At 38.6% G+C, this 14,381-nt stretch overlaps 1 protein-coding gene across 1 annotated transcript in view; it reads left to right on the forward strand.

Annotated features, from left to right (window-relative positions):
- fbxl16 (F-box and leucine-rich repeat protein 16) overlaps positions 1–14,135 on the forward strand; it is a 37,354-nt gene extending 23,219 nt beyond the window's left edge. Inside the window, exons 4-7 of the mRNA XM_058049445.1 lie at positions 390–655; positions 3,379–3,463; positions 3,563–3,626; positions 5,860–14,135. Coding sequence (XP_057905428.1) covers positions 390–655; positions 3,379–3,463; positions 3,563–3,626; positions 5,860–6,008 — 564 coding nt within the window. The 3' untranslated portion in view covers positions 6,009–14,135. The remainder of the gene's footprint in view (positions 1–389; positions 656–3,378; positions 3,464–3,562; positions 3,627–5,859) is intronic.
- The last annotated feature ends 246 nt before the right edge of the window (positions 14,136–14,381 follow it).

Below are 14,381 nucleotides of genomic sequence, written 5' to 3' on the forward strand. Positions count from 1 at the left end.
ATGCAGAAGACAGGGTTGGATGGAGGAGATTGGTTTGCTGTGGCAAGAAGAGGAAGTAAACAAACATAGTACCTACCCTGCGTCACAATTATAGTTGCACATTACTTACAGACACCAAGTCTCTATGGCAGAAGCTTATTAGAAAGTATTCAGTAGCAAAATGTGTGTGCATCAGTCAATTAGACAGTATATTTTGATGAATAAGTCGCAGGACCAGCCAAACTATGAAATATAACCCGGTTTATCATCACTGTAAATAAATTATGTAACAGTCAGGATAAATATGTAATACCACTGGTCTACCACTGGTCACCACTGGTCACCACTGGTTGTGTGGTGAATTTGAACTGGCAGGAGTGAATAATAATAAGATCTTTGTTCATCCCCAGGGCTACACCACGCACACTCTGCGGCTCCACTCGTGCTGGGAGATCACCAATCACGGTGTGGTAAATATGGTACACAGCCTTCCCAACCTGACAGCACTCAGCCTTTCCGGTTGCTCCAAAATCACTGACGACGGTGTGGAGCTGGTGGCGGAGAACCTGCGGAAGCTACGCAGCTTGGACTTGTCTTGGTGCCCCCGGATCACTGACATGGCCCTGGAGTACATCGCCTGCGACTTGCATAAATTGGAAGAACTGGTGCTTGACAGGTCAGTGAGCATCAGCGTACTTTACTGTAAATGACTTTAAAGACGTGTTTACATCAGGCGGTACGGCTCAGTTCAATTCCATCCACTTCCATCAACACCAACTTGAAATTATTATTATTTATTCAAAATTATTTAAATTATTTGTTCAATTTACTGTTTACGCTGTACATTGTTGTTCATATTTGATGTCATCTATTTATTCTTCACATTATTATTATTATTTATTATGATTTATGCTGTGTTATTGTGCAATGACTATAAAGGAAGTCTGTCTGTCTGTCTATCTATCTATCTATCTATCTATCTATCTATCTATCTATCTATCTATCTATCTATCTATCTATCTATCTATCTATCTATCTATCTATCTATCTATCTATCTATCTATCTGTCTATCTATCTATCTATCTATCTGTCTATCTGTCTATCTGTCTATCTGTCTATCTATCTATCTATCTATCTATCTATCTATCTATCTATCTATCTATCTATCTATCTATCTATCTATCTATCTATCTATCTATCTATCTATCTATCTATCTATCTATCTATCTATCTATCTATCTATCTATCTATCTATCTATCTATCTATCTGTCTATCTGTCTATCGGTCTATCGATCCATCCATCCATCCATCCATCCATCACGCCTGTAGCATTGTGTTGTCTGATAAAACTGCACATGCAGAGTGGCCTTTTATTGTAGCCAGCCTAAAGTACACAATGATTATGTTGTCTAAGATTCAGACATATTTGAGAGAAATTGGTGTAATTTTGTGTACAAAGAAAAGTTTGACATCTTTGAAAGAGTAAATGATTTCTTTTTTTTGCACGTTTGTCACACTTAAATTTAAATATGAGTCAATGACAACACAACCAAACACGAAATTAAGTTTTTAAATGAAACTTTTTTATAATTAAGGGAGAAAAAAATCCAAACCAACATGGCCCTGTGTGAAAAAGTGATCCCCCTCCCCCAAACCTAATAACTGGTTGGGCCACCCTTAGCAGCAACAACTGCAATCAAGCATTTGTGATAACTTGCAATGAGTCTCTTCCAGCGCTGTGGAGGAATTTTGTCCCACTCATCTTTGCAGAATTGTTGTCATTCAGCCACATTGGAGGGTTTTCCAGCATGAAGCGCCTTTTTAAGGTCATGCCACAGCATCTCAATAGGATTCAGGTCAGGACTTTGACTAGGCCACTCCAAAGTCTTCATTTGGTTTTTCTTCAGCCATTCAGAGGTGGACTTGCTGGTGTGTTTTGGATCATTGTCCTGCTAAAGAACCCAAGTTGGTTTCAGCAGAATTCATGGTTCTGTTTATCACAGCAAGTCTTCCAGGTTCATCCCCAGACCATCACACTACCGCCACCACATTTTACTGTTGGTATGAAATTCAACTTTTGTCCTGTCAGACCCCAGACTATTTCCTCAGAGGTCTTGGGGATCAAGAGGCTTTCTGGCAAAATTGGTATGACCCTTAATGCTCTTTTTTGTTTAGCACTGGTTTTGGTCTCGGAACTCTGCCATGCAGCCCGTTTTTGCCCAGTGTCTTTCTTATGGTGAAGTCATGAACACTGACCTTAACTGAGGCAAATGAGACCCGCAGTTCTTTGGATGTTGTTGTGGGGTCTTTTGTGACCTCTTGGAGTCGTTGCTGCACTCTTGGGGTCAGTTTTGTTGGCCGGCCACACTCCTTCGCCATTTGTGGATCATGGCTCTCACTGTGGTTTGCTGGAGTCCCAAAGCTTTAGAAATGGTTGTATAACCTTTTCCAAACTGATAGATGCCAATTACTTTCTTTCTCCTTTATTCCTGAATATCTTTAGATCTTGGTATGATGTCTAGCTTTTGAGGATCTTTGGTCTACTTTTTTCCCCTCTCTTAAAGGGCCCTATTATGCTTTTCCTACTTTTCTGCCCTATAAATGTTAGATTCACGTGTTAAATGAAACATTTTTATGTGACAAACTTGCAACAAAAAAAAGAAATGAGGAAGGGGACATACACCTTTCTACACCACTCTACATTTCCTTCCAAATATATGTTGACTCATATTACCTGTGCTACAGGAAGCCATATTCGTTAGGCTGTGGAGCTGTCCTTCGCTGTCATATGCAGTGTCGTAACAGCGGCACAAGGAAGCCATTATCATTTGTTTCTATCCAAAGGCTGGCACTTACCATGCACTCCTCTGTTTGTGGGTGTTATCAGAGTCCTGTAAAATACAAACGGAAGAAATTCAGTAGATGGATTCAAAATTGTAATCATATGTAGTGTTCTACACTGACCACTAGGTGGCAGTAATCTTACTAGACCAGACTTGATCACTGGAGCAGCAGGCTTTTATTACTGGTGTGAATTTTATAACCTAACCATAACAAAAGCAATTGTCGCGGCTGTAAACCACGCCAAGGTAAAGCTCTGAACTCCACTTCCTGTCCACCATCCACTCGACTCGACATATTTACAGCAACACACACTAACATAAGTCATATGTAGGACTTAAATGGCTTCTTTTATTTGTAAAGATGACTATAGGGTTGTTATACCATGTATAGAGGGCTCTACTAATGTTTTAAAAAACTTAATTACAAGGTTGTAAGCAGGTTTTCTAATCAAAAATATTCCATTCAGTGTTCATCATCATGTGTCAGTGAGTCAGTAAAGTTTGTGTTGTTTTGGTTTCCAACCAAGTCAGCTTGTTGTGCGTTGTGCTTTTAGATGTGTACGGATCACAGACACGGGCTTGGGTTATTTGTCGACAATGTCTTCATTGCGGAGCCTCTATCTGCGCTGGTGTTGTCAGGTAACAAAGTCCGCACACACAGAATAATGCAGATGACACGTTGGTTGTATCAATCGTGGGATTATGTTGTATTATTCTTTGTGTGTCTGTGTTGCTCAGGTGCAGGATTTCGGACTGCAGCATTTGTTTGGAATGAGGAGTCTTCGTCTTCTCTCTCTAGCAGGTACTGTATGAGTTGTCACTACAAAACAGGGATGTTCAAACTGCGGCCCGGTAGCCTTTTTTTGATTTGTTCATACATTAATGAATGTTTCCATATGAAAGAATTAGGACACCCCATGTCATGAATGTCTTGTTGTTATTCTTCTGACAGGTACACCACATGGTGGCACTGTTGTTTAAGCCCAACGTTGACTACACTTTACAAAGCGCTCCCAATACTGTTTTATGTTTGGTAAATTGCAGTTTGAGCTCTTTATTAAATTGATCTTCAGTGTAATATTTTCATTCTTTTTCTGTTAAATAGAGATTTCCTTTGCTACATCATATACTATATTACATCCTGAACCATCTGTGTGGTGCATACTTTTTTTCATTTTTCTCAATTTTTGTGTATAATTTCATTAATAAACAATAAATTTTAAATAAATAATACATAAAATAATTAATTATTTGAATACTTAAAAATAATTAAATGAGCATTACAAAATGATGTGTAGTATAAAAAAATTATAGTTAATATAGTCAATTAAAAACCTTAATTTACAATATAGTATGTACTTATTTATATATCATTTATAGGTGTGTACAGTAATTAATAAGCAATAAATTTTAAATCAATATGACAAATAATTCATTATTTTAAATGCTATTACTTAGAAAAATAAGTAAATGTGTATAATTTAATTGAGAAGCAATTATTCATTTTCTACCGCTTTTCCTCACGAGGGTGCTGGAGCCTATCCCAACCGTCTTCATGCGAGAGGCGGGATATACCCTGGACTGGTCGCCAGCCACATATAGACAAACATTAATTTCAAATAAATATGACATTAAATAATTTAATATTTTAAATGCTCCTACTTAAAAATAAGTAAATAGTAAAAAATAAGTAAAAATATACTAAAATTAATAAAGTTACGTATTTATTTTATATGACTTATTTATTTATTTTGCATTTCATACATATTTTATAATTGTATTTATTGTATGTATTTATGTTTATAAAATAACATGTTTCAATGTTTACCTTTGTTTATATATATTTGTGATTATCTATATATCAGAGGAAATAATCTATTGATAAATCAAAAGGAAAAAAAATGAATAAAGGAAAAGTATAGACGCACACAATATACACATGTTTAGGGAATGTCACAGGTTCGAGAGAGCTTAAAGAATGTGTACATGATCTTATTACCTGGGCTGGGTTTGCTATCCTGTAGGCTGATTTGTTTAGTATTCATACTAATACATTCTGCCATATAACAAAAGCAAAGAAGTGTATAGTATAAGCACAGAAATGATACAATCAGTAAAATATACCATTATACATGCATCATGTACTTTTTAACCACTTTTCTGTTACTTTTCCAAAGGCTATAATCCAATTTGAAGACAGACAAACAGAATTACATCCTGAACCATCTCTGTGGTGCACAAAGTTTTTGGTCATTTTTAATAAACAATAAATTTTAAATAAATAATACATAAAATAATTAATTATTTGAATACTTAAAAATAATTAAATGAGCATTACAAAATGATGTGTAGTATAAAAAAATATCTTAATATAGTCAATTAAAAACCTTAATTTACAATATAATATGTACTTCTTTATGTATAATGTAACTTCTAGGTGTGTAAAGTAATTAATAAGCAATTAATTTTAAATCAATTTAAATAACTCATTATTTTAAATGCTATTACTTACTACTGTGTATAATTGAATTGAGAAGCAATTTGGCTGTAGGCTGATTTGTTTTGTATTCATACAAATACATTCTGCCATATAACAAGCAAAGAAGCGTATAGTATAAGCACAGAAATGATACAATCAGTAAAATATACCATTATACATGCATCATGTACTTTTTAACCACTTTTCTGTTACTTTTCCAAAGGCTGTAATCCAATTTGAAGACAGACAAACAGAATTAGACCGTCTGGTAACAGCTTTTCTGCATTGTTATTTAGCCCACAGCGCCATCTGGTGGCTGGTAGGCTCCTGTGCAACAAAACAATCAAGGAAAAATGGTAAATCACAGCTTAAGCGGTTCTCATCTTTGCAATATTTGGAGTTTAATGGTCCTTATTTTCATAAATAATAATTGTATTGTCGTTCATGCATTTTTCCAAGTATTGTAGAAAGATGAATAGATTTACAGATGGCTGTACTTCTCCTGTGCTGCCAGAAAGGAGAATAATGTTTCATTTTTACGAATGCCCCCCTCCAGGTTGCCCCCTGCTGACCACCACGGGCTTATCAGGCCTCATTCAGCTGCAGGATCTAGAGGAGCTGGAGCTGACCAACTGCCCGGGAGCCACCGCCGAGCTCTTCAAATACTACTCACAACACCTGCCGCACTGCATGGTCATCGAATAAGACCGCCGTTCCCGCCCTGGCGACCAACTGCAATACTTCAAACTTCCTCCTCGCTACTCTTCCTTACTCTTTGTCAAACGCCAGCCAGGAACACAGAACACCATTCGTCACCACCTGGCCCCCCCGACTCCACCCGTCTTCCTCCACACCCCATTGAAGAGGCGGACCAGCAGGAGGGGACTTCAAGACTGGATTGGCGTTCAATGTTGATACTGGAGCGAAAGGCCTGGTATGACGTCTTGTCTGGCTACCGGTTTCAGTTTCGTTCTTCAAGGGCACGGGAGACGCTTTGATGATAAACTTTTAGCAGATGGGATACTTCAGGAAGTGGCATTGGAGGAACACAAATAGGGACTTGTTGTGTTCGGGTGGAAGTCACACGTGCGTACACACGATAACCGCACTCACATGCATATGGTATGTGAAACAAGTACTACTACTTTGCTTCATCACTCTGTGTAATATATTCTTTTTCTCCAAGTGTTCAGACACAAACCAGCCGATAATGAAATCCGGATGGAACTTCTCTTTCTCTTTTTCTCCCTCGACGTGTGCGAACTGTGAGTCATGCACCATATTTTGGGATCCTAACATTTCCCCCCCCCCTAATTCTTATCAGAAGTCAAAAACATTTGGGAAAACTACTGTTTACATCAGGGGTGTCCAAAGTACCCAGCCAGGGTGGCATTTTGATACATTTTGTACATTAAAGATGCTTAAAAACCAATCCAGTCTAAATCGGTACAGTGGATCCCCTCATATTAACCAATCAGCACTCACGGCCCCTACTAATTTTTGGAATTAATTTCATTTTATTCACATCTGAATAATACAGCTCAAATGTACAGCATACATATAAAGCCAACCATTTTCCCATGTTTATGTCTTTCACTGATAATGTATTTTGAGAATTGACACGTCCTTGAACGCACCATAGTCCAGCCAAAAGTGCGTACCTATACATTTTATACTTTAAGTGCATTTCATAAATGTGTGATGCATATTTAGGACTTAAACCTGAACAATGGCAATTGAAGAGAGAAGGGGAGGGTCACTTTTATTGCAAATGCTGATCAGAAATCGGAGGAAGAGCTAGCAAGAGGGTTTTATGGGATGGGTAAGTGTCAAATATAGACATACCAATTACTCATAACCAACTTACCCAAAAAAAAAGCGGGGATCTACTAGTATTAGTGTAATATCTCATAATATATCTTATTAAGAAAGAATTTGTTGTATTTTTAGAACAAAAAATGAGTTGTGGGCCGAACTTTGGACACCCCTGGTTTACATTGTTTGTTGTTTTGTGTTGGAGTTGCAGGCTTGACCGGCTTATTATTTCCCGTTTTTCATTGCTATTTTTTTAAGACAGTGAAATGCTAGTTCTAGATAAGGCGCTGTTGTACACCATGTGCTGTTGTGTCTTTAACGCGTGGTCAGCAAGGCAGTTCGAGAGCGGGAAGAGGGAATGATCCTTTTGTGTTTGCTGGAGAGATTCTGCTGACGGTTAAGTGCTTTTCTCTTCAAAGATATCACACGTTGATACGAGATGGCTTGCAATGTTTGACTTGGAGTACTTGAAGTATTTTTTTTTTTTTTTTTAGAGCGGAGGGACTTTAAATTGTGGTGGAAACACATGATGGGTAGTACTTTTATTTGAATTTGTGTCAGTAAAAATGACTTGTGTGGACTGACTCCTTGATGACAAGTCAGGGGATTTCACTCCATCTGGCAGTTTTGGTTTTTCCGTGCACTTCGTCTATCAGCGGGCTCGTTGGAAAAGGACGTGACCGCTTTTAAGTCCTATGGAGGCTCCTGCTTCAGTGACTTAGACAAATTTATGGATGCCTTTCAATATCTGCGACTATTCTCATTGATCCAGGAGGTCATGGTATTCTCAGGGCTGGAATGGATCGCAACTGGACTATTTAGGAAATAGTCTTAGTTCTAGCTACAGTATTTAAGGACAGCTCTAGTCCTAGTTCATGCTCATGACCAGATAAAACAGCTCTAGTCCTAGTTCATGACTGGACAGGACACACCTCTAATCCTATTCATGCTCATGATCATGACAAGATATAACAGTCCTAGTCCTAGTTCATGACTAGCTAGGACAACTCAAGTCCTAGTTCAGGTTTATGACTAGCTAGGACAGCTCTATCTTATTTGGTCATGAGCATGAACTAGGACAAGAGCTGTCCTATCTAGTCATGAACCTGAGCTAGGACATAGCATAGGTCACAAGCATAGGTCACAAGATAGCCCTAGTCCTAGTTCATGCTCATGACCAAATAAGACTAGAGCTGTCCTATCTAGTTTTAAGCAGCTCTAGTCCACTACTAGATTAGTCGTGAGCATGAAAAAATAAGTCAACATCACACTTTTTTGTGCTCAATTCCGCAAACGTACAAAACAAACTTTTAATTCAAAATAATTGAAATATATTGAGTGTCCTATTAGCATTTTTGCTAGTGTGACAAATATGTCACGTCATGCTTTAAAAAGCAATGTCAAGGCTAAAAGCCCGATAGCGATATTTTCCTAGCTTGTTGTATACAAATTCACTGAAGAAATATACTGGAGTAAAACAGTTGAATTGTAATATTTGACACCGTGTTATTAGAAATGTTCAAAGTGTTGGAAATTTTGGGGAAACTACATATCTTTGGCAGGTTGTGACTGTCACATGACATCACTTCAAAGTGTCTTAGATTACAGGTGGTCTTCAGGCTACGAACGAGTTGTCCCACTGTTCTACTTGTACCAGGCTAGTCAGCTATAACCTCCTCTTCTCCTACAAAATAAGCAGACCTACATGGCCCTCTGTGAAAAAGTGACTGCACCCCTGCTAAAACTTAACTGATATTGAGTCTGGAGATGGTTATAAAGCTATTTATAAAGCTTTGGGACTCCAGCAAACCACAGTGAGAGCCATTATCCACAAATGGCCAAAATTGGAACAGGAGTGAACCTTCCCAGGAGTGGTAGGCCAACTAAAATGACACCCCCCAGGTCACAAAAGACCCAGCAACAACATCCAAAGAACTGCAGGCCTCAGTTGCCTCAGTTAAGGTCAGTGTTCATGACTCCACCATAAGAAAGACACTGGGCAAAAATGGCCTGCGTGGCAGAGTTCCAAGACCAAAACCACTGCTGAACAAAAAGAACATTAAGGCTCGTCTCAATTTTGCCAGAAAAACATCTTGATGATCCCCAAGACCTTTGGGAAAATACTCTGTGATCTGACGAGAGAAAAGTTTAAATTTTTGCAAGTGTGTCCTACTACATCTGGTGTAAAAGTAATGCTGTAGTGTAGAAAAAGAACATCATACCAGCAGTAAAATATGGTGGTGGTAGTGTGATGGTCTGGGGCTGTTTTGCCGCTTCAGGATCTGGAAGACTTGCTGTGATAAATGGAACCATGAATTCTGCTGTCTACCAAAAAAATCCTGAATTAGAATGTCCGGCCATCTGAAACCATCTTGGGTTCTGCATCAGGACAATGATCCAAAACACACCAGCAAGTCCACCTCTGATTGGCTGAAGAAAAACCAAATGAAGACTTTGGAGTGGCCTAGTCAAAGTCCTGACCTGAATCCTATTGAGATGCTGTGGCATGACCTTAAAAAGGCGCTTCATGCTGGAAAACCCTCCAATGTGGCTGAATGACAACAATTCTGCAAAGATGAGTGGGACAAAATTCCTCCACAGCGCTGGAAGAGACTCATTGCAAGTTATCATAAACGCTTGATTGCAGTTGTTGCTGCTAAGGGTGGCCCAACCAGTTATTAGGTTTGGGAGGGGGGTGTCGCTTTTTCACACAGGGCTATGTAGGTTTGGATTCTTAATATTTCCATTTATTTGATGATGTGAAACATTTAAGTGTTAGAAACACCCACCTTAACCACTTCCATAATTAGTTCAAGTCAAGCCCATTTTAGGCCATTGAAAGTAGTTCTTTAACTAGCTCTTCTGTGTAAGCTAAGATAAACATGACATCCAGAACAAAAGGCATCTGTTAATTTGTCTGGACTCAAGCATCGGTACAAACAAATCCCCATAAAGTCAACATCTGAAAGATGATTATTTTTCTAGCATTCATTGGATCTTAAAAGGAGATGCTTGACAGCGAGCCACTGTGCTACTTTTGTGTTGCCTCTAGTGTGTCATCTGCAAAGACTGGCTGAGTGACAGCCGGTGTTAGGTTGTGCCAAATACATGTGCAGCATCACACGTTTTGCCTCATACGTGGACTGACAGCTGGCAGACCATGCATGTTTTTTTCTTTTTTTTTTTTTAAGTTACTCTGCCTCTGGATTTCAACAACGCTGTCCTTTTTACCTCTTCATTGTATATATTTATTTATTTATTCATTAATTTGTGTCTTGCCTGTTTGATTTATTTATTGACGTCTTCAAATTTGGTCAAACAATGACTGCTAATTTTTTTTTTATTAATTATAATTTTTCAACCCCTAAAATAAATATTTGACTTTGTGCTGACATGATGTATTGACTGTCATTGTCTTGAATGTGGCAGAAAGCATACGATGTTTGCCACTTACCTCTGTCATGGCTACGCTATGTTTACAATATATTACCACTAAAACAATGGCGAGCAAGATTTATGGTTTGCTAATGCAAAATGAAATCTATGGAAGCTTATTAGGGACAAAGTAAATCATCAGAATGAGCCTGTGTTGTGATTGTATTGTTTCCCACTTTTCACATGTACGTACGTATGTGAGCCTTGTCTTAAAACACGGGTGTCAAACTCAATCAGTCGTAATGTTGGTAAGACAATACAAAATGGAGATTGACGCCCCTGTTTTAAAAACATGTGGCCTCCCCTAGTAGCTGGATTTGTTTTTTTCCAGGATGATTGTCTGGAATTTTCTGCTGTGTACTCTGAAACTGCAACGTCCCATCATCCACGATCCCTATGTGAGACAATAACACTTGTGCACCTATTCCACCTAAAAAGCCCTGTAAGATAACGTTTATATCCATGCTGTAATTATGTAGTAACTAACAGGAACATTCATGACAACATATAATTGCATCATGCTACTTGGATACGTACATGGAGGATGACCTACAGGTTTTAGAAGCTGAACCAGCAAGAATAGAAAGTGAAACATCAGAGCTTAGTTCCTCGGTGTTAGCTCCTACAATAAGAATATCACCATAGCTTGGTTAGCCCATTCAATCCCAGGCCACTTATCAATAGACAACCGCTTCAATAGTGGCCATTTTTCATCATTTTGACTGATCTTTCAGGACGCATAGAATATTGTGTTTGATGGCTGCATAAACATGGATGCTACCAAAAGTTAGACTAGACTCCTGACTTTCATCAGAAAGAAAAAGTTTGTTTGTACATTTTTCCGTTCTTTAGTAATCAGCAGTAGAACATAGGTAAGTTTCAGGAAAATATCAGCTGCCGACTAAAAAGGGGAGAACACCTATAGTACCAACATAAACAACACAAATATGGGGTTGTTTTATATCAAAATGACAACTTAAGTAGAAATATAACACCATGGACTATTTAGAATATTCATATTTGGACAAGAACTATGAACATAAAAAGAAGCTTTTTGTGAAAATGTACTCACTGTATGTCCACGTGATCTCTGACGAGCTCTTATCAAATACGCTTCTGCATCCTAGTGGCTGTTTTTATGGCTTAAAATTGCTCTGAAGGCAAATCCATCAGTGGGAAGTTACATCATCACCTCTTTAAGCCTCTTGCGTAAAATATGTTTAAATATGTGATTGGGATCGGGCGTTTAGGTTGATAAAAACGTGTAACTAGTCTTGAATGACTTCATATGTAAGTCACAGCATGTCAATGCTGTGTTGTTGCCGTTTATTGGTTGTTTTTTTCCGACTTTGTCGGCAAACCCGTGTGGTGTGAATTGCTATTGACAAACAGCCAGCAAGAGGCGGGTATGTAGGACACAGAAAAGGGAAAGACGTGTGTTCTTGTCTCACATAAGGATGGTAGATGATGGCAAAATGAAAACAAGTGCTGTTTTCCTTTAAGGGAGGAACTAAAAATCAACAAATTTAACCTCTGACATAAAAGAAAAGAAAGATTTTTGTTGTTAAGCAAATACAGTGGACCCCGTTTATGTCAACAACCGGTCTATGTTGCCCACCCATTCAAGTCCTGGTCCAACATGTTGTTCTTATGACTAAAAAGTGCCCGCTTAAGTCGATGTGGACATTAAATATCTGTTTGTGTCGACATTTGTTAAAGTACAGTGTTCCCTCGCTTTTTTTTTTTTGTGCAATCTTCTTCGTCCTGATTGCCAACGAATCCTTGTCTCCTGTTGTGTTTGCACGTTTTCTCCCCAACAAAACCCACAATGTTGACGAGACGTCCAGAGGAAGCCAAGCATTGCACAAAAAGTAGGACTTGTGAAGGTTACGTGACTGTCGGGCGCCATGATGGAATAAATGAATCTTCCGTTTAGCCAACTACTACTACTAACTACATAGTAGTTAGTTACCCAGCATTAAAACGACCACACAGTGACTTCCTGTGCAGTGCAAAGTAAGCTTCAAAATAAAACCATGGCAGTATTAACCTGGATCCTATCACAGGAGCTAAGAAAATGTATTTTTATTTTTTGTACACATGTATAAATCCACTGCATAGCGACCGAGTGGTTACCCCACAGGCCTCACAGCAAAGAAACACAAGTTCAATTCCACCCTCGATGTGGACTCTGCTTAATATTTATACCCTTACATACACATCACCAACCATCAGGAGTTTATCAACCCAAAATAACACAAGAACCTGTAAGGCATGCTGGGAAGCCAAGGCCACACTTCGCCAACAGGAAGTTACCCAGTGGGTTACAGCATATACGCATATACGATCGTCCCTCGTTTATCACGCTTAATTGGTGACAAGTGAATTTCCACAAAGTAGGATTCAATATTAATAAATAGTAAACCTGTTTGACCTTCCTAATATGGTTTTTACCATTATTAGAGCCCTGTAGACATGAAATAACACCCCTATAGTCACCTTTACAATCATATTACCCAATACATAAACGTAATAAGAGAAAATAAGTCATTTTAGACTGCACGGTGGAGGGGTGGTTAGCACGCAGGCCTCACAGGTTGGGCACCCGAGTTCAATTCCACACTCGGCCATCTCCGTGTGGAGTTTGCATGTTCTCCCCGTGCATGCGTGGGTTTTCTCCGGGTACTCCAGTTTCCTCCCACATTCCAAAAACTAGGTTAATTGGCGACTCCAAATTGTCCATAGGTATGAATGTGAGTGTGAATGGTTGTTTGTCTATATGTGCCCTGTGATTGGCTGGCGACCAGTCCAGGGTGTACCTTGTTTCCTGAAGACAGCTGGGATAGGCTCCAGCACCCCCGTGACCCTCGTGAGGATATGTGGTAGAAAATGAATGAATGAATGAATCCCTTATCGCACGCTTATATCGATACCAGTCAGCTAGTCAAAGGGGCGTCGCCATAAACGGGCACCACTGTATTTGGTATACTTGATGTTACTCGTGAATGAAGCCCATCATGTTGGATACACTCCTTCATTACACATGTGAGACAGACTTCATTTTTCTACATGGTGGGGTTTTTATTAGACGACAGCTTGAAAAAAACCCTTCTCAATACGGTATTGTAAATGTCTTAACAGAAAATAACCAGATTGTTACGAGATAAATTGTATACTATACCCTTTTTCTACTAGAATAATATAAGCAAATGGAATTATTTACATGTTGTCTTGTCAGTAATTGATGTTGTATCTAGTATCAGTCTATACCAGTGTACATTATAACAAATATTTTATTTATTCCTGCATTTGATATGGTCTGTAATGAGCTTCCATAGATTCATGTGCAAGTTTACATATCATAAATGAACGTGTACAGTCAGGCATTTCTCAGCTAAAAGCAACTAACAACAAATCTGAGTCCACGGTACATGAGCTAAGGTTTTCCAAGGAGAATCATTCCTGCCACTTCTACTGCTGTCTACGGTCTTTGTATACATCTGTCACCATTTTGTTACAACCCCTGTACAGCACAACTTTCAACAGTCAAATAAATGACGACAATTTACTGATAATGAAAAACACTGATGGACTCTGTGCGTTTTTTTTTTCAACATTCATTTCATTTTTCATTTATCGGAATGGAAAGAGCATGTTGCATAGAATACCGGGCAGAAGTATTGGGACTGAGAGGTCGGTTTTTTTTCTTTTGCTGTAAATGGAAAACATTTGGATTTGACATGAAAAGATGAATAAAAGACTGAAAAGCAACATTTCAGCAAGATTAGTTGATATCGGGAATACTGGCCATGTACGTATTTGCTTGGC

This window comes from Doryrhamphus excisus, chromosome 15 (genome assembly GCF_030265055.1).
Source record: "Doryrhamphus excisus isolate RoL2022-K1 chromosome 15, RoL_Dexc_1.0, whole genome shotgun sequence".
Lineage (NCBI taxonomy): Eukaryota > Metazoa > Chordata > Actinopteri > Syngnathiformes > Syngnathidae > Doryrhamphus > Doryrhamphus excisus.